Below are 21,327 nucleotides of genomic sequence, written 5' to 3'. Positions count from 1 at the left end.
TACATATAGCCAGTTTGGGAATAAAGGATGGCAATAACTGGTTGATAAAGGAAGACTGAAGCATCATGTTTTACCCAGCAGGAGTAAGAAAACAGGTTTAGAGTGGTAGGAGTTACATAAATGTTTAATTATGATGAACAAAATATTGATTCAGAGGTCTCAATAGTGCACTGCTAAGTTCGAGGAGTTATTCTTGAATGCTTACCAAAGTCTGTTATTAAAATAATTTTTGTTTATTTGAAAGACTTAAAAAAAACAGACATATGAAAGGGTTTTATCCAGACTGAAACGAAACCCACTTGCATTTCTTTAGCTAAGTAGAAGGGTTTAGGAAACAAGAAGATATGCAAAAATGATTATCAGCCCTGCAGCATCTTGAAAGCTTGTGGAGGAGTTATCGTTGATGCTCTGTGTTTTTTAGGATCAGTCTTGTGTTTTGCCTTCTGAGCTGCAGATTACACAACGGGTGGCAATGGGACAAGGGCAATCATTTAGCAAAAAGAAGAGTCCGTAGATATCGGTTTCCTCCAAAGCATCTTAGAGTAAATGATCCTTAAATAGAGAATTTGAGACCTAAACTGGGAGTGAGCAGTGGCAGGAAGAGGAAGGGCCCGTGGTTGCGCAGCAGCGGGCTGATACTTTCAGAGACAGGTGCGCCAGAACGGCAGCAGAGCTCTTCAGAGCGGTGGTGGAGCGCCTGCGACAGACAATAGAGCCTGTTGGCATTTCTGCAGGAGGCTTTCTTACAGAAAAGGCTGATGGTTGGAATTTGGATGCTGGGAGGTGGGCGTACTGTATTCCTCTGGTCTCTGTTCTGTGCAGTTGTGGACACGGAGGGCATAGTTCATAAAACTCCAGCAGCATTTACTCAGGACCCAATTGCTAGCCTGGCTTTAGGTTCAGATCCAAATTTTGCATTAGTCTTTATTTGAAACCAGTAAATCTGTATCTGCCTCTTCTGGTCTGTGTTTATTAGAAATACTTTATGTGCATTTTTTTTTTAAATCATGTTTCAGATAAGAGGACTCTTCTCTCAGAGTAGTTCATCTATAAGGAGCAGAGTACTTGTGAAGATTTGGGACCCAGTTTGATCTCATTTATATTGATGTAAACAGGGAGCTATGATTCCAGATTGGCACTAGGGGAAATTGGATATTAACACCTGGGCTATTTTTTTCTGCATACCATTTTCTGACAAAGTTAGTTTCAACTTGATGGTAATGTTACTTATCACTGTCATCTCTTCTTGATTTGCAGATGGGCTTCTTCCGCCGGCGGTACAAAGAAATTATTGAGGCCGAAAAGAGCAGAAAGGAGAATGAAGATAGTTGGGACTGGGTCCAGAAAAATCAGTGAACTGCCCATGAAAACTAAAGCCCAGTCATGTGACACGCGCTCGCTAGCCTATAGGCCCTGCTCTCGTATCTTCCATATGTGGAAGAAAGAATCTTCTCCAGATTTTTCGGAGACCCCATTGATGCTGTGTCTTTATCACTCCAACAAGCTAGGGAACATATCCTGAGGCAACCACTGCAGCCATGTCAGGTGACTGGAGCAATTTCCACTTCATGTAAGAGCCGAACTTTGAACTTTGGTAACCAAGCTGCAGTGCAGAGCAATATTTATGAATCCAACTATGTGGTATACCCTCAGGGGAAGACTGTTACCTAAAAATATTTTTTATAAATATAAGCTTTTTATATTGATTATGTCTTTATATTTGTATCAATGTTTTATAGTTTCTATTGAATAGCTATATAGTTCACTCAAGCACTGATATCTGGCTAAATCCTTGGAAATACATATATGTATATATAAATCCTATTGTACTTTTAAACTTCAATGCAAGAGAGAAAAAGATTTGCAGATAAAAGTAGCTGAAATCCTCATATGCTTAATTCACAAGGCTTGGTAATGTTGTATATAGAGCATTTAACGGCAATAAGCCAAAGTCTTTTCACTATCTCTTTTTTTTGAGTTGAATTTGGTGTTTGATTTATAAACTAAAGAATCTAAAGTATTACACAGATGTGATATTCTGTATCTGAGTCTACCCTCTACTGGCCTGAATGGGAGAGGATGAAGATGCTTCCTTGGTGACATGTAGCAAGACTTGTATCTTGATTTGGCTCACTGAAGAAAACATCACAGAATGTTTCCCTTCGGGAAGTTTTTTCTTGCTGTCTCTAGTACTTTGATAGTGGTCTAGGGCTTTACAATTGAGATACCAGAAAGGTATATTTGGGACAACCACTATGGCATTGACAAATTCCTTGGAGTTAAAAAAAAAAAAATAAATAAATGGAGCCATATTAATATTGATGCTGAGAAGGATATTTTTTAAGCTACTACTAATGGTTGTGATCTTTTGCTATCAAAGAAAGTGATAAATTGCTACAAGCTATGAGTGTTATGCCTGCCTTGTGAGTTTTATACATGAGTCATGAGTTTGTTTATATGATAATTTTAAGAGAGAGAAGTATATGCAAGGGTTAAAATGATTGGATCTTTGGATCTTGAAATTCCCTATCTGGGTGTTCCAAGTACTGAATGTCATTCTTCCTCAAGCATTAAGAAGGAAGTTTAGTTAAGGTGCAGACGTTACTGGATCTCAGATTGCCACTTTGCTGGTAATTCCTTAGCAAATCATTTGTTGAATTAGAAGAAACTTAGTTGTAATTAATTCAACCAATTCTTCAAAAAGCTCTTGGATTTCTGAATAGAAATAGTGGAACTCTGTAAGACTTGATTTTAGAATCTACTTGTACTTTGCACCTTGTGTAAATAAGAAGTAAATGTCATGTTGGTATAAAATCCACGTACAGGAAGGAGGGGTTGAGCTCTGTGGTAGAAGGTGAAGGAGAAACAGGAATGAATGGTCACAGGATGTCTCCTTCCGTAAGGGTAAGGTAAAAGAACTGCTGGAAGTTTGGAAACTCAAATGCAGAGAACGTGCAAGAAATCTGATTGCAAACAGGTCTTACTCTTGCTCTTCCTTGTCAAATTCATTATAGCTTCAAATTTGAAAAAATTAACCACATCCATATTCCTGTTTGCTTTTTCCCCCCACTGACATTAAGTGCCTGCTATTACTACAGTACTGATCAATATTTATTAACTTAACTATCTGCACCCATTAGGCAGAAGGTGGGTTTTAAGTGAATGAAGTGTATTGATTCAACGTTTGACAAGAAAAGCTATTAGTCTGTTCAGTTATCTTTCTTAAAACAATCATTGGTGAGTCGACAGATTCCGTATAACAAATGATCCTTTAAGCCAGAATCTGAAAAAAACTGCTGAGGCAAAATCCTGTTAAAACCACATGTAGTGGACTGCAGATTTTTCATCAGAGTGCAATAACAAAAGGCTGGTGGCCTTTGACTGCACTGTCGTATTGGAGGCTATTGAATTCCTCACAGTATGATGTTTCTGACATAAGTTAGTTTCACTATTATTTAAACTTGATGTATCTATTTTTTCTGCTGTTGAAAAATACCTAGGACTGACAGAAGCTGGATGTGAGGTTGATTCACAGCTATGAATTGAGAAAGAAATGGATTAAAATACTTGCTAAAACAAAAGAAGTCAATTTATTTAGCTGTCAGAATTTTCAGTATCTGCTCTCTCTAAAACTAAGACCCCAAATAATTATTAAAAAGAAAATTTGATGAAAAAATCATTCAGGACAAGTGAAACTCCCTGTGAATTTAGCTGAATTTGAAAGTCCAAAAAAAGGAGTAAATTCCCTTTGAAAAGTTGAAATTTCAACTTTTTAAACAAAAATTTACTTTCAGATCTGCCAAAAATACTTCATTACAATATTTGAAAAATCAAGATTAGTTGTTCCTTTGAAACATCTTTTTAAAGTATATGAAAAAATGAGTTAAGGTAAAATAACCATTTAGCATTATATAATGTGTTGGACAATTATTTTTTTCTTTTTGGCTTAAGGCCACATTTGGTTAAAGTAAAGAAAAAACAATAAAAGTAAATCCCATTTAATTGAGGCCACACTGGACTTTTTTGATCTCTGACTTGAATTGTCTACTATTGATCCAGCACAAATTGTCACTCAGTGAAAATCTATTTGTTGGCCAGATTAGTGACATATTCTTGAAATAATCCATAAATTCTTAGTATCGTCACTGTTAGGTACTCAGTAGTTCTGTTGTCACAGATGCTTTTGGTTTTATATGTATACTCTTAATAATTTTTTTTTTTTTTTTGTCAAATTCCATTGTGGCTCTTGCTTGGTTCCAGTTAAGATAGTCGTATTTGACAATGAAATATAGCAGTACTTAGCACTAAAATCCTGTAGATGCACCTTTCCACCCCTTGAAAGCAACCAAACAAGCCAAACAAAACCCCCCACTAATATCACTTGGCTGCAATCAGTTTCTAACCCCAAAATCTTATGAGAACTTAATATACTTCAAGAATGTGTAGAAAATAGCTGTGCTATAGATCTGCTAGGTTTGGGGGTTTTTTTAATGAAGAAATCCTAATAAATTTAATTGTGTCAGAATCTAGAGACACGGTTTCTTTGGAAATTGATTCTCGGGCTCTGGAAGTTCCCGTCTGTCAGCTGCTTGTTCGTTCCTTTGCGCCGTGCCGCCCGCGCAGCAGAGCTGGGTGAAGTCCTTGTACCAGTTCTCTCCAGTGAGCCCATTGCTAGTACCCTTGAAGTTGCTTTTAGAGTAGGAAGAAAACAATCTCAGAAAAATACGATCAGGAAGAAAGGTGGGGGGCGGGGTGGGGGTGGAATTAAAGAAAAATTAACTTAATGCGGAGTCCATGCTGTTGCAGTTGCAACCCCGTTTAATTTCCATCATGACATCAAGGGGATCACAGACAATTCAGAATTTTAGTGGGCCACAGCACAGGGATGAATTTTGCTTCCCAAGAACTGAAAGCATTTGCCATCTTTGACAGCATGTTTTGTGATTATTTCATTTGACAACCAAGGGAGTCTTCTCTTGGAGGTGAATTTCCATCAGTTCAGCCCAAGCAACATCAGGGCTCATATACTCTGAGGTGGTCACTAGTTTGCTCTGGTACTTGGCCATTGTAGGTAGCAAAAATTCTAGCTATGTTTTTGTGAATAAACCTAGTTTTCAGTTTGCTCAATTACAATGAGGAGGTCAGCAAAATCCTCTGAACTGAAGTCGCCTCACAAATGACTTGAAATATCTGAGAGGGAGATTGAGCTTGATGCGAGCCCCCAGCCTGTGGACGGCTTCAGCGTGCTGTTACTCTAAAAGAGGCGAAGGCTTTTTCCGTGCCGAGCACGCGGGTGAGGAGAGGAGAGCCCTCCCGGCCCCGGCACCTGAACGGGAAGGGCCCCGCGTACCAGTCAGCGACCCGCCGGCCGCTCGCCTCGCTGAAAGCAGCGCTCACGCGAAGGCTGCGGTCGGCAAGCTTTAGTAGCAACTTCCCCAAACGTCTCCTCGTTATGGGGCGTTTGGAGTTTCAAGCATACTGGCTGATGTTGCTCTCGCTAAGTGATTGATGGAGTCACGGAACTAATTTCTACCTTCGCCCACGTTCACCCGCTTGCTAGGGTTTCTTGGTTATAAATGAAAGTAGGATTTGGTTCATTCAGTGTACACTGATTAAACTGGCATGAAGACTATAACTGCTTTTGGAGCATGGTTGGCATACGCAGTAGGGTATCCGCACCATTGTCACTCCTTTTTCTTAGAATGTCACTCCTTATGTATTGTAAAACTGTATGTTTCTTTTTGTGAACTTGTGGTTGGAAGAATGTGTTCACTTTTATGATGTCACCTGTATTTAGAAGCTCGTGTTCACCTGTATTCTAATTCACTTGCACTGTTTTGGAAATGTCAGGTTTACAAAAATACAACTTTTTGGAATAAAAAGTGGCTGCAAAATTATCCTAATAATGTTCCTTGTCCAGCTCAAGTATTTTTTCATTAATTGGGTGAGGCATTTTCTCGTGTATGTTTGAATTAAATGGTATGTGCGTGTGTTTATCTGCATGTGGATAATGGGCATCTTTTAGCATAACTCTATGACTTGCATAAAATCAAGCTACTTGAAGACTAAGAATATATAACTAGCCTGACTACAATATTGTAAAACCATGGAAGTAAAATAATAGTGGTGGGAATTATTTATATTTCAACAGTATTGCTCTATCGACACCAAATAAAACCCCATGTGGTGCTGATACTGCCCTATGATGAGCGTCAACCTGGATAACTTGAGTTCTGTTTCAAAATGTATGAATTTGGATGAAAGTCAAATTACTCAGCTTCACATATTCTTTTTCTGCAAGGATTTATATTCCATGAGCAGCTAACTAATGCATTTGAAAGATTTTCTTTGACTCCATACATCCCCATGCTTACTTTGTCAAAGGGAGTAGAAGCTGGATAGAAGCAGTAAAAAAAGCTGATTGATTTTTATGGCTGTGGTGCACTTCTTTGTATTTCTAATACCTGTTAGAGGACCCATCAAAGCTTTCTCATCATTCTGAAGATGGGTGAAACCTCCATGGTAAAGTATGAGCTGACCTGAACCTTCCTTTAAAACAGAAAACAGAACGTGACATTTCAGGCTTTCCCTTTCCTCATCTTTGTTTCCGTTCTCTGCTTTTTGTGGAGACCCTCCATGTAAGTGTGTAAATCTTCTCCAGCCACACAGAAACCTCCTGTTTCCTCGGCGTTAGGCTGTCAGCTAAACACCCATGAACAGGCTGGGCAGAGTTAGGACCTAACCTGTGACTCAGAGCCCGTTTGTAATGGTGCAAGGCCACAGCTTTATGCACCACAAAGTGAAAGGCGTTAGGAGAGCTGCAGGTAGCCGTGGGTCCTGGCATGCAGGTACCGCCCTTCAAAGTAAAAACAAGTGTTCTCAGTCAGGAAAGTTTTCTTCAGGGGAAAGAAAACATTGTTGGGCAAAAGTGGTAGGAGGAGGATGCTGCCGAGAGGAATGCAATGCCCAGTTTGCTTTTGGAGGTGAAGGGGAGCGTCAGTGCAGGAGCAGTAGAATAATAACCAGAAACTTTTATATGTGCTAATACCTTTTTGTTATTGTGTGAACGTCTGCGTGTGGAGGCAGGCGGTGGCTGTCCCCTCCTGGGACAGAGGATGGATGAGCTAACACTGCCCTCTCTGGGGCTCACTCACCTTTTTTCTTTTTACTGAGCAGAGAGAACAGCAGTCAGTACGTTGCAGACTTTTGTGTGTTGCCTTCCCCCTCAGCAGCTTTTAAGAACCTCTTAGGACTTCTATGACAAAGTGGTTTTGTTTTAGAAAATAAACCCCAAACCTTTTGCAGAATTGTTTCTTCCAGTTTCACTAAGAAGGGAAGAACTAGATCAAAATTTAAGAAAAGGAAGATGTTATTTTACCACGGAAAAAACAGCTCATTTGTTAGCATGCTGCTCAGCCTGGCTCACGTAGGCCCGGAGTTAGTCTGACATTCTGGCTTCCTGTGCTGGCTCTTAGGTTTGGATGTAACGGGAGCGCCTCTGAGATCTTTCCCATTTAGTAGTGAAATACCCCCTGAGAAAGAGATATGTGACTTTTCTCCCCAGCTTTGGGGTCTGGTGGGGTGGATACTGACCTGAGTAGTCCTAGGTTTGATTTAATTAAAATGTTGAGTGCCCATAACACACTAGATAATGGAGTCCCAGAATGACACGAGAGTGTCACGGGAGTCGTTAAAGCCACAGAGTAGATCTTACGGTCCTCCGGCCCCATTTGGCTTGCTATGGGAATTAAAATACAACAAAACAGCTAATTTGTGAAGATTCAGATGCACAAACAGATTTAAGGTCATATGACTGCTCACTCCTGCGCATCCAAGGTTTCAGCATTGTAAATGGCTGCAAATGGAGATTTTATTTGCAAGTGATTTTGACAGAAGTAAAGCATGATAGTGGAGAAATGAATCATCTTAACAAAAGAGCAATGGAAATTAGTTTTTCGTGTCTTAGCCATGCTATAATTTCCTGTGACTGTTGGAAAGGATTAATTCATGGATTTCCAGTTCATTTCTTCTCTGCCTTTGATGTAGTTAGTGTCATTTTAATGCCTGAACTTCTAGATGTGCAATGTTTTGGTAAGTTAACCAGCAGTTCAACAGCTGTAAAGAATCAGAAATTAATGAAGTAGTAACCCTGAGCAGAGTTTTCCCTGCAGCAGACGTGTATTCAGATATGATGTATTGACTTCCATGAATTTATTCTAGATTTATACTAACACAAGTGAGAAGGGACTCAAACAGGCTCCCTTGAAGCTGAAGGACACACATCATGAGACAAGCTTTTCACTAATCTGCAGAAGTGGTAATGTACAGTAATTTCTGTCATTTAAACAGTATTCCTCTGGGTTTGCTATCTGAGAGCTGTGTAATTCAATCCTAATGATGCTGCTCCATGAGATATTCAGAAAAAGAGTAGTAAAAAAGTGATCACTTTATCCAGTAAAGAGACCACTTCATAAAGAGGATATAGTCCGTCCTAGATCAGTCTCTGAATGGAGTTGGAGCGCTTGAGAACTGAACACAGTCTGTCCACTTATCTCTATCTAACGTGAATAATAGAGCTGGTGGCTAAAATTCCTATTGTGTCTTTTGCTGTGTTGATTTTAGGAGAATGGCACAGAATAGGGAGCTGGCAATGAAGTGATTACCTAGTAAGAGATCAAAATACCTGCCCAGCATTAAGTTCATGAAGGCAATGTATAGGGTTGGATAGAAGATGATAGAAATGGGGTAAAATACTTTTCTCCATTTTAATCTTTAGGGTGGGGGATAAGAGGCTGTATCTAGCAGTGTAAGAAAATACAAGCTTTTGGTGAAATCGCAGAATGCCAACATCAAGGTAGAGTGTTGCCCTGTTTCTTAGCTCAAGATGGTGTCCATGTCATGGCTTCATCAAAGGAGAGACCCATGCTTCTCCCTGACCAGGTGGCACATGTCACCCTACAATAACCTTATCTCATACTCGACTGCCTGCTCAGCTGTGCTCGTCCCACTCACTCCCATCCTATAGACACTACCAGCTTTTTCATCTGGCCTCTTAAGTTTCTCCTCTGCTTCATTAAGCGTTATTACCCTTTTCTCTCAATTTGTCAGAGTAAGAGGACTAACTTAAATTTAAGTGATTTTTCCCAACTTGTACTTAGCTTGAAATATGTGACACTTGTTTCAGGCCCAAAGAAAGATTTGTCCTGAACACCTGGCAGTTGTTCTGAGGACTGTGGGAGGTTTTGTCAGGCACTGTGGTCCTTTCTTCAGCTTCCTTTTCATTTAACTTATTAACCAGGTTGAAGTGTACCTTGTCAAAACACTAATGAATGTGAAATCTGAGGAAGATAGGTAGGCAGATAGACGTGTGTATGACTGAAACTTACTCGGGAAGTGGACAAATCATATATAAAGGCCAAGCCTGCCAAAGCCTCAGCCCTTCAGAATAATGTAAACATTTTGTTTGGAAATTTTGAAATGCAATTAGGAGCATGGGATTGGAAGGTCCTCAAGTCCAGTCTCCTATTTTCATTGGCAACTACTCCACGTATTTCCTTTCATAAACTAACTGAACAAAGTCCAGTCGAACCACTTAAATTTCTTTTCCTTATTATTCTTACTAAAAGACTATTCCAGCACCTCATTTTGATGGGTCTGTTAATGGTCGTTTTCATCCCAATTTGTTTTCTTGCCAGCAAGGTTTTTAAATAGTTCCCTTCCTTCCTTCCTTCCTTCCTGTTCTGAGTTGAGCTTCCTTGAGTATGGGTGTCCAGAAGAAGACACTATTTTCCAGGTGAGGTGCCAAATTCTTGGTCCAATGCCTTGTCCATCAGCTGTACACAGGCCTGGCTCTCCTGGCTCCATGAAGGTTACCAGCTCTCTTGAACAATGAGGGACACTGAAAGCTCTAGCACAAATGACCTTTCTCAAGAGATTTTCATCTACGATTTTGTGGAGTCTGGAATGCAGATATTGTAGGTCCCCCATGGAGAAGGTTACTGTGAAATGAAGGGAACCATCATACTCCGGTGATGTGCACATCACCGGAGTATGATGCCTTCCTGCTAGGTGAGCTGAAAGGGAATCAGAGAGGTTCTCCATGGGAGGCTTTGGCTGTATTTTGACAGAAATTAGCTGAAACTGATACATAAATACATGAAGCGGTTTGACTTCAGTGAGTATTTTCATCAGAAAAATACCCAACCAGTGCTGAGCACATGCTCGGTGACCAAAACACCAGTTGTTCTTGTTTATGCTTGGAGTCTTTCTTAGGATATTGTGTACTTAAAGCACCGTTAATTATTGTCTAATTACTTTCAGCAGTGAGGTGTGGGTAGATCAAAAAGGTTCTCTGAGGTGGTAAATTTGTCAATTATAGCTGATAATTAAGGGGGCAGGTGCATATTTTGTTTAACAAGATAAATAGCTCCCCAGATGTTAAGTATCTGAAAGTTCATAACCACACAGGTATTTGCTACTTGATGTGCCAAAGCCACCTTCAGTAGGTATGCATTTAAGATGGCCCTTTTTTTTTTGTGAGCAGGCTTGACATATGAACACATTGCCCATTGAATGATCTGCTTCTCTTTCTCAGTGTGTCAGGCTCATTTACCTTAGTATGCACTGGAAATGTTATTTGAATGTATTTATTTGCTTAATTTTCTGACTAGAATAGCTGTCATGTACTTCTGTGTGCAGAGTGCTGGCATACCCTACAGAGAACATAGTCTTACAAGAGGGTGATAAAATCTTAGCAGTGTTTTTAAAAATAATTACTTATTTTGGCAACAGGTAACAGAAGTTGACATATACCACGAAAAGGGCACTATTAGTTATCAAACATTTCTGTTTGGAATAATCTTTACTTCAATAAAAAAGTCAAAGTGTATATGGGTCCTAAAGCCCACATATTTTCCAAGGAAAGAGCGGTGTAGGCTAAGTGCCATGAAAGAATCCGGAATTATTTCTTTCTGGTTTAATTTATTTCACTAGTTAACTCTTGATGTTGTTATTCCTTTGTAGAGTAGCATTGGGTTTGGGCTAAGGCTTTTGGAAATTGCTGAAATACTATTTACTAACTCAGTTGGACTAGATGATCATTGTGTGTTCCTTCCAACTGAACTATTCTGTTCTAGTTCAATGCCTTTTCAATCAACTAAGACCTATGTGACTGACTTCAGTGCAGCTCTGCATTTATATATTTATTATATTTATAGCTGTAAATTTTTTAGAGATATTTCTGCAATGCTTGGTGTGCAGAATTCTAGTCGGGTTAAACTGCTTTTATAATAGTACAGAATTCTACCATTCTCATGAAGAAGTGATGTATGCACCTTTACATTGGCAGAATGGGTCTGCCCTCAGTGGTTAGGGTGTGTATATGTAAACTGGGACAATTCTAGGGTATGGAAAATACACAGGAAAATACTCAGGCTTTAGCTCATTGACTTTGCTTTCAATGTGAAACCAACTGACATGTAAAAGAAAAATCCAGTAACGGTTACTAAAAGAAAACAGACCACCTCTGGCTCAGGAAATCCCAGTGATTCCTGCACTGGAGGTAGGATAAGTGTACTGGGGAAATGTCAGTCCCCACTTGCTCTTTTTTCTGCATGTCTGCCTCCAGACAGTGTTGGAGACAGGATGCTGGGCGAGATGGTCTGGTGCAGAGCAGGCATTTGTGCATCCTCATGGCTTTCAACTGGCCTCCATCAGCAAGGGAAATTCTTCCGATGAGCTATGGCATCAGAGAATTCCTCTGGCTTCCTAAGGGAACTCTTTTTTTGTTTTGTTTCAGTGGTTGCAATAATAATCGAAAAAAGTTCCTATTTCCATATAAGTAGAAAAGCATCCCCATTTCCACGTAGGTCAGCTGTCATCTGTATTAGAGGGAATAATAGAACATAATAACAGAATACTAATAACAGGAGACCACTTTGGGTTTGTTTTTTTTTTTTTTTTATTCTTGGCCTTTGCATCTTTCCTTTTGCAGTAGGAGAGTGAATTATTTCAATAGATCTTTTGCCTGCCCAAAAAACTACCTCTGAATAAAGTTAGTATTTCAGATTAAACATTTAAAGGGCTCCCAATATCAAATATCCAAATATCAATATCAAATACTCCAAAGATCCAATTCCCCAGTATGATTTTGAGTCATCTCAGACCTCACCAAAGTGTTACCTAAATACTCTGTTTGTTTCCACCATTTGAAGTTTTCTCTCCTTCTGGCATAGCTCTTTATACTTTGTTTTACTGTCTAGCTTTCTCCCATCACATAGTCAATAGCAAATACCTTCCCTCTGCCACCCTGAACATATGTTACTGCAGCAAAACATTTCAGATTGTCCCCAGAGGAAAATTGTCTTTCAGATGCCAATCAACAATATTAATACCAACAATGAAACAAATTCTACTTTGCTTAGCTCATCCTAAAAGCTGAAATGCTTTTAGCAAAGGCTAGTCAGGAGGATGACTGAAAGTTAAAGGTGTCCACCTAAAGAATATCAAAGAGCTGTAACTTGAGGTTGTATGTTGAGTCTTGAAATAGCAGGTGATGGCTGCTTCTTCCATGTCTTTGTGTTGCTGCCATCATTTAACATGAAATGCTAATAAATGTTTATGTTTTGTTTCTCCAGTCTTTTTTTTTTTTTTTTCTTTTTCCAGCTTTGAGAGGTGGCAGAATGGAAGCTCTGAAGGATCAAGTCCTCTCCCTGGGGAGCAGGTAGGCCCTCAAAACACCACCAGTCTTGTGATGAGTGTTGCCATAACAAACATTTGAATACTGAAATAACAAGAGATGCTGTGGGAATGTGAAGCTGGATCCTAATTTTTACCCATGAGAAAAATTTCAAGGGGACTGTCAATGTGAGTGTGCGTGTGCAGTTTAGCAGAGTCGGTCTTAGTCCTTGAGCCTGTCACAGCAAATATGACTAAGAGGAGAAGTTATGGCTAAAGTCATAACCAGTTTAGTGCTGGCAGGTTTTTTCCATTTTGAGGTTTACATTTCATGTAGACCACAAACACTCGTCACATTAAATTAGCTACTGGGTAATGTTAAATATGTACTTTTAAATCTGAATAACAGCAGACTCTGGTACCTGTCTTTTGAGCTGTTCTTGTTTGTACATTGATGTTACACTAGTGCCCAGGTGGTCCAAGCTCTAGACCCTGTTGTGTGGAATAAAAGAAATGCTCCAAGGCTTCTATAGTGTTAGAAGATCCTACAGGATTTTGATCTTTTTCCTACTGATTGATCCTAATGACGTAAAAAACTGCCAGTCATCCAAAACTCCATGGTCAACATAAAGATTATGAAATAGGAATGTAAGACGAAATTTTTTTAGCAAAAGTGATGCTGGGCCTATGATTTTAAAGGAAGTTTTTCTAATATGATGTAGCATTCCTTTGTTGTTCACTTCTGAACGCACTTTGAATGATAGCTGCATTTTCACAGTAGTATAAATTTTTATATCAGACAAGTTTTGATTGTAATTTATATTTCTTAGTCTGACCTAAATTACTAAAAAATCAACCATCTAACTTTGCCAAACGAGTCTATGCCCTGCTCAAGCAGTGGTATGCTATAATAGTCTTAAAACTGTAGTCAGGGTTAAGAAAATGTGGGTCATATTCTCTAATATGAATGCTCTCCTCATTTGTCCTGAATTTGAATCACTAGTATATTCAAAGCCACCTTGGATAATTAGGATAATGGCCTTAAATCGCTTGTGTCTCATGATGGCTACAATAATACCACAACAGCATCCTGCTGTGTCACTTACCGTAATGCCCTGTGTCTTACTGCTTCATCCCATTCTGCTTTCCTGTATCCATTTGTTTTATCAGCCTGGTGCCTGGAACTACAGCAACTGCTGAAGTGATGGGGCAGGGATTCTTTTTTCACTATTTGGCATGTCTTCAGTTCAGTCTGTGACTTCAAACACTGTATTATGGATACAGAAAACCTCAGGCTACTTGAAACGTGGATAGACCTTGAATCCTAGACAGAAAAAAGAAAAAGAAAAAAAAAGTTAAAACATTCAGTTGTTAAAAAACCATCTTGTTTAGTTTAGGTGCTTTCATTTCTTTATGGCAAGCACTTCCAGCACAGCCACAGCGGAGATAACTGGAGCAGCTGAGTGAATGTAAATCTGAGGAGGATTACGCCCACTGTCTATAAAGCTCATGTAGCTCTCGAGCAATCCAGTGGTGATCAATTAATTATCATTACAAGCAGCCTGCCAAAGAAAACCTACAGGCTATTGAAGGCAAGATGACTGTAAAATTAGAGATCAGACCAACTCTAATGTTCACTAATGGACATGAACATTAGCCTTGCAGCTTTAGCCAACTGCACTGAAAGAGACCCTGGTGGTGTTTTGGGGTAAAGTACATTAGGGATTGGAGATTTTCTTTTTTTTTTTTTTTAATTTAACATATTGATTTATTTTTTAATGGGAGTTAAAGTGGCTGAGGAGAGAAAGAAGTTGGAAAGGATACTGGAAGTGGAAAGGAATGAAGATTGCCCACTGGCTTGTCTTAAGTATTCCTTTCCTAGGTTTTTGCAATATTCAGCAATGGAATCTCTGAGTGAACATTTTCTCCCCACAAAACTTTTACTTTACAGTCCAGTGCTAGCGCTGTCAAGCACTACATGCCAAATGAAACACTGGAGGTAAAACTGACACCATATAAACTAAAAAAAAAAGCCACATTTATGTGTACAGAAAGCTACTTGCTGTTAGCGAGCAGATCTAGAACAATAAGTAGAAAACCCAAATAATTTCTGCTTTTTTGACTGCTTTACTGTTAAAAAGCTGTGAGACCCCCTTAACAGAAATTATGATTTTTACAGTCTTTAGGAGGCAAGTAACCTCTGCACAACAGTTATAAGAACAAGTGATCTGAAAGACACCCTGATGTGTAAGCAGAGGTCTAATTTCCCTATTAGATTTAGCATCACATCAAGAAACTTAGTCCCCTTTGATTAATTCTTCTGTTGCAGAAACTGAAACAAGAACTTGTTGCGCTCCTTTTTTTCAACTATGTTGCATTCACTATTCGGACTAAATTCCTTTTAAGCTATTAGCTGTCCTCAGCTACCCCCCAGGATTAGTTCTGCCTTTTTTAGTTCTTTTATACGCCGCTGTATCATGTTAATGTGTAACAGGCTCCATTATATAAAGTTAGCGTGGCCACAGCACTGGAAGTTACATGCAAAATCCCGGGCAGGACTTCTTCACTGGCAGCCACTGCGATTTTGGGTCGGTTGCACGTTTCAGGCATTTATTGCCGTTGTGTGGACTTCAAAAAGCACGTTAAGAGAAACCCAGGGTTGTTGAAAAGCTGTCTTACTGAATTTTCTGAAGCCTTTAAGCAGCAATTTCTGTCGCTGGTGCCAGGCGTCTGCGTGGTCCCACACCACCGCAGAAGGTTTTGCATCTTCCCCGTGGCGGTTCCGCGCGAGGGCTCTCGGTGGCTAGGAGGGACCCGCCGTTGCTTGCCCGTGGCTGGCCCCCGGGGTGACTCCTGGGGGGGATGGAGGGGTAGCCCAGCGAGCACTGGCCACGCTGGCGGGCAAAGCCCAGGGTTTACGGGGCAAAACCTGACTCGGCCTCGCTGGCTTTGCAGTATGCTCTTCCCAAAGATGTGGGTGGGGAATAAGGGGGAGGTTTGGGGACTGTGAGGCTCAGGCAGGGACCAGGGAGATGCTGGCTCCCGTGGCGTGGCTGCCCTCGAGGGAGCTGCTTCAATTCCCTGGGGGGTTGAAGGCAACAGAGGTAGCTGAGGGAGGTCAGTGAGTGAGGTGCACCTAAGGGCTGGGGGGAGAGAGAAAGAAGTCAGGGGAAAGCTCTGCATTATTCAGGTCACTGGCTAAACTGGCCCCGATGTAGTTTATTTTTTAAAAGAAGTGCTAGGCATGAAAATTTTCTGTTATACGGTCCGAATCTTGGAGGGGATGCAACTGTGACATACTTCTTAATGCTAAACGAATAGTGCTCCAGCGCTGGCTGAAGCAGAAGATATCCAAGATGCTCCCCAGCTGTATGTTGTGTTTTCACACCAAGTCATTTCCTCCTCCTTCCCATACTCTTATTTTCTCCATATTTGTTATTCTACTTCGCTTTTTCTCAAATATTATCATAACTGCTCGGACAACAAAATCCTGAATAAAATAACAGGAAGCAGAAAATAAGAGGAGTGCTCACCCCTTTCTTCAAGAAGTTTTGCTAGAGGCCATCAAGGATTCACATAATGGAGGCGAGACAGAGTCTTGCCTGGTCCCATGTCTACATTAAGCTGCTCAGCTTTACCTAGTTATCACTGAATTGATGGACGCCCGTTACTTTATGGGAAGGGGAGGGAGAAGCAAGTCTTACGTTTGTGTAGCAAAAAGCGGAAAAATCTTGTGTTGAAAAGCAATCAAAAGCTGTGAAAGAGCAGCAAAAGGGCAATGCACTATCCTTACATTGCTCCATGAATGAAAACTCACTACTATGGTTCCAAAGCTGCTTCCAGGACTGGAGCTTAAATAAGTCCCCTGTGCTCCCCCACTAGTGAGCTGTCCTTCTGCATGTTTGGGGGTGAAATCCTATCCCTTTGAGATCACTGCCATTCTTTATTGTTGATTGTGGTGGGAGCAGGGACTTAACCTAAATATTTTATGGTACCATCACAAAGCATAACATCTTATAATTCTTGAGGGAAAAAAATCAGATATTCATTTGTGTTGCCATGTGGCAAAGGATATGTCCATATGGCCATGTTCACAGCAATCAAACAGATAATGCCACTGAATTCGGTAGGCACCATCGCGGCACAGCCCTGCGGAGGCTGAAAGAGAAAAAAAAAAAAAAAAATCATTGATTCAAATGAGGCCAAGATTTCACCTCATGTTTTTAGTGTAGCAAATGTTATTGCAAGCCCACACAGAGCCAGCGTGAAGTGCAAATTACCACAGGAATTTGTCATATTCATTACCAACCTAGCATCATTAGTTTATATGAGTGTAGGCAATTAGAAGAGAGGTTTCAGTTTCTTTCTTTGAAAATGTGAATTTTATTAACAAAATTACAAGCTTTCTTTCAATGAAAGCAAGTCATATGCTGCAGGAAGAGTCATAAATTTGAGGAAACAGCTGAGAGCCAATGTTTAACGAAGGCAGCATTGCTCCACAGACTAGAAAACAGGCAATAACTCAATTCCTCATGTACATGGGAGTTCAGCATAAGAAAAGTAACCATGGCTGTGGAGATTTTGTTTGCAAAAGCAGATTTAAAGCTACTGAAGACAGTGTAAAGACACTCAAGGGACATCAGTGAACCTTGTTGTCAGGTGCTGTACCAAGATTGGGTTATTTTCCATTGATTGCTCTTCATTATTTGGTGACACCCCCCCATATTTGATAACCCTTCTATGTGAAGGGAAGCCGCACTACTTATTCTGGGCAATAATATTTCTCCCAGCGAATGAACATAACTGATGAAGATGCGTCCTTTTCCTCCCGCAGGAGTTAGTCCCACCCTGGCATGTTGCTATTAGCTCAAGTCTGGTTTCATCTGATTTTTTTTGAGTCTCAGTGGGAGAAGAGTAAAAAAAAAAAATAATCACCCTTTTTGTCCATGGATTTATAAACATTATATATGTTTGAAAAAGCTACACGCAGGAAAAAAAAACAACCAACAAAAAACCCCAACAACAACAACCAACCAACAAACCAAACCAAACCAAACCAAAACAACAACGACAAAAAAAAAAAAAAACGAAACAACCAACAAACAAACAAACAAAACCAGTTTGCATTCTGGTGTAACTTTCTTGCGCTACAGGGATTTTTGTCACTGCAGAGGGTTAACGGGAGCGGACAGTGCCGGTAATCCTGTTCTAGGGCGACCTCTCGCGTTATGTCGGTTAACTTCGGTTTGTATTATTTGTTTCTGTTCCCCAGTTTCAAGTGAGGTTACGAAAATACCACCAAATCACTTTGGATGATGGTTTTGCTCCGTGCAGCAAGCTCACTTACACTTCCCCCACCCCGCCTTGTTGCTTAGTCAATGCACTGCATCGCACTGACTCCCGTGTTTTTCCTGAAATCATCCCAACAGCTCTAGCGAAAGGATTTCCCCCCTCTTTTAAATTAATTTTCATGTATATTCACTTCTGTTCGGAGTCTTCACCTTTCAGTGAAATGACCAGATGTCTCAGAAAGCCTGGAGCAATGCTGGCATCAGGAGACTTCGCCCCCATCCTGAGTGACTGCAGACTGAGATGCCAATATGTTCTGGTTTGTAATGGATGATTGATTTGCAAGGCTGTTTTGCTCTGATTCTCCCTTGCTTAAAGAAGCATTGGGCCTTTTTTTTTTTTTTTTTTTTTAAATACACCAAGCAGTTTTTCCCCTGTCTGTGGTCTTGTGTCCTATAAATTCAACCATATTACTCTTCTAACTAGCTGCTCTTTTGTCTGTGATTTTTTTTTTTTTTTTTTACCCCTCCAGAGGAGTTCATATTATTTGAATCTTTAATAGCGGCAAAATTACATCAGGGAAATAACCAGACCAGTCACCTAAATGCCTTAGGATGCACAAGGTCCGTCCACGGTGGATGGAGGTGGGAGCCTGCTCCTCAGCAGCCATGCGGACAGAGCACACATGTTCTGTCTTCTCCTTGGGCCCGTTACATGCGTCCTCCTCCTACTCCTCTCATCTCATGCATCAGACCCAAACACCTAATGTCCATGCTTCGTAAGACTCTGTAAAGTCGTGTCTTCAGGCCCCATGGACAACCCTGTGGTGAGACCCCTCAGGTTCTGCCAGGGTGTGGAGACGTGCAACCACAACAGAAAGTCCTCCGCATCCAGTGAAAAGACCACGAAATCGTTTCTCTGTTTGTAACCCCTCTCCCGATGAATGTTCACCGCTGAAACACTAGTAAGGTTCAGGGGAGAAGGCTGCAAATAGCCAGAAAATCAGAGTTTGGACTTTAGTTGACAGCTGACATAAGACTGGAAGTGGGATTTAGAAGTTACAACCTTCAGTTTATAGTCCCCTGTCTTTTCCCTGAGAATTGGAGTAAAGCTTTGATGAACAATGGTGAAATCACTAATTTAATCCACTCCAGTTCCCCGGAGCTTTTTAATGCATGCTATAAATTAATTACACAACTTTCACAAATAACAGGGACTGAGCTTTAATTCCTGATGCTGTGGGGAGTGTCCTAAAACATAACCTGCCAGTGTACACATCACTCTGCAGACTTTTTACGCTGGTCTGGCAAGAGAAGGGAGTCTCCAAGTAAATGGGAACTGGATTCTTGATGTTTTAAAGCGGGAACAGGCTCTCACAGAACAGCGTTCACAAATGATTTGCTCTCACAGAACAACATTCACAAATGATTTGCCTCTAGGTGCCAAGGATTGCTGTTTTATTTTTAAAACCATTATTTTTCTTGCAGGACTGTGGCTGGAGTTTCTTTGGGTAGCACTGAATGAGTGGAAGGCAGTCACCCATTGCGCCCTTCACTCAGCAAGGTGAGTGTGAGTTCCACCACTGTGCGCTGCCGGATGGCCCTCAGCAAAAACCCTCAGGAGACTCCCCCCTGTGCCAGCGATCCCCCCCACCTTCCCCCCAGAGCCGGGGGAACCCTGCAGAAGCCCCGCTTACCCCTAGGGGTCACTGCGACCCCGGGATTCCAGCGGCTCCCCCCGCCGCCGAGCGGGGCCTGGGAGCCCGGCTCTGGGGAGCCCCGGGCCGGGCAGCCCGGGCAGCCCGAGGCCGGGGCCGGGGAGGCCGGGGCAGGCCCGGCCCGGCCTGGCTGGGCGGGGCTGCAGGCCGTTCGGCACTCCCACATGAGGGGCCTTTCCATCTCTTTCATTTTCTTCTATTTCTTTTTCTGAGCTTTAAGGCTTACCGCTACAAACCAGCAGGTAGTCGTTTTGGGTTTGTTTTTTTTTTTTTTCCTTTTTTTTTTGTTTGTTTGGTTTTTTTGTTTTGTTTTGTTTTGTTTTTTTGTTGTTGTTTTGGTTTGGTTTGGTTTGGTTTTTTAACTCCAGATGAAATAATGATCTTTAGGTTGTTTGGTTGGTTGTTTTTTTTCCCCTCCTTTTTTTCTTTCGGCTTCTTCCCTTACACTCAGAAAAATGAAGGATAAACATGGCCAATTTGTTGTTACTTTAAATTCAGGAGAGAATTCACCTTCAGCAGGTGAAGAAGATGACTTCTGGGTTCCTCAGTGTAAATTCTTTGTAGGAGTGAATTTGAGTGTGCTGCAAAATTTAGGCTGCATCTGATTTAGCTTTCTGGCACGATTTACCAGTATCTCCCATTTTTTAAGCATATGATTTGAGATTTTTTTTTTTTTTGAGTTAACTCTCCACTTTTGATGCAGATTGCTGGTAGCTCTGAGGCTCAGTATTATGCAAACTGGTTCAAAAGCATCATGCTACTTTTGCAAGGATTTTGTACAAAGACTTCTTCACACTTTAGTTTGCCTTTTAGAACAATTCAAAATCAGCTGGAGCTACGCTGTTGGAAGCATTCTAATGAACTACAGGCTAGCATTTTAATTTGGTGTGGGGGAGAGATACCAAACTGTCCCACTTAAATTCAATATTTTTCAGGCTTTTCCAGGTCTGCTAAAAATTTTGAAACACCTTTGAAATGTGAGCTTCTTTGCCTCAAATCTAGAAAAATAGATATATATCAAAATGAGAAGAAAAGTAAAAAAAAAATTTTTTTGACTTTCCACAATATTGTGATCATATTCTGCCCACAGAAATTTGCCTGAGTAAATTCTGCAGTAAAGCAAGTATATGTAGCCAGCGTAAGTGAAAGAACAGTTGGCCAAAACTTCTTCCATAGAAAACTTTAAACACCAAAAAATACCCATGGCCAGAAATAAGTGTATTGGTGGAGCTGGGTAGGCTGTGGTCCCTTTGATATGACATGCATTGTAATTTAATAGAGCAGAATCCCACCTTTGCATCATACTGCAAAATATGCAAATTTCTATGAATAATGGATTTAATCCTATTAGAAAAGAGATTAAAAGTAGTTAAACATGTCAGCCTTGATTCTGCTCTATGACTTGTTAGCAGAGACAGAAGTATATGCTTATCCAGTTGATGAACTGTTGTGGTATCAGCAGCCACAGCCCTCTCTTGGGAAACTGCCGTCTTTGCAAAACTTGGCTGTTACATTTTTCCTTCTCTGGAATGACTTTTAAAATAGCACCAGCTATCTAATACTATACATTCTGGTGATAATCCTATGCTCGTTTGTTTTGGACTGGCCTAGCACTTGGAGGAGAAGTCACAACTCATTAAAGGGTG

General features: G+C 40.7%; 1 protein-coding gene across 1 annotated transcript in view; it reads left to right on the top strand.

The window, feature by feature from the left end:
* Positions 1-5,903, top strand: part of ITGA9 (integrin subunit alpha 9) — a 227,065-nt gene extending 221,162 nt beyond the window's left edge. The window contains exon 28 of the mRNA XM_042806477.1: positions 1,258-5,903. Coding sequence (XP_042662411.1) covers positions 1,258-1,356 — 99 coding nt within the window. The 3' untranslated portion in view covers positions 1,357-5,903. The remainder of the gene's footprint in view (positions 1-1,257) is intronic.
* The last annotated feature ends 15,424 nt before the right edge of the window (positions 5,904-21,327 follow it).

The sequence above is a fragment of the Tyto alba genome, unplaced genomic scaffold (assembly GCF_018691265.1).
Source record: "Tyto alba isolate M040663 unplaced genomic scaffold, T.alba_DEE_v4.0 Super-Scaffold_46, whole genome shotgun sequence".
Taxonomy (NCBI): Eukaryota; Metazoa; Chordata; class Aves; order Strigiformes; family Tytonidae; genus Tyto; species Tyto alba.
Note: the sequence above shows the minus strand (reverse complement) of the source record. Positions and strands in the feature narration are given on the sequence as shown.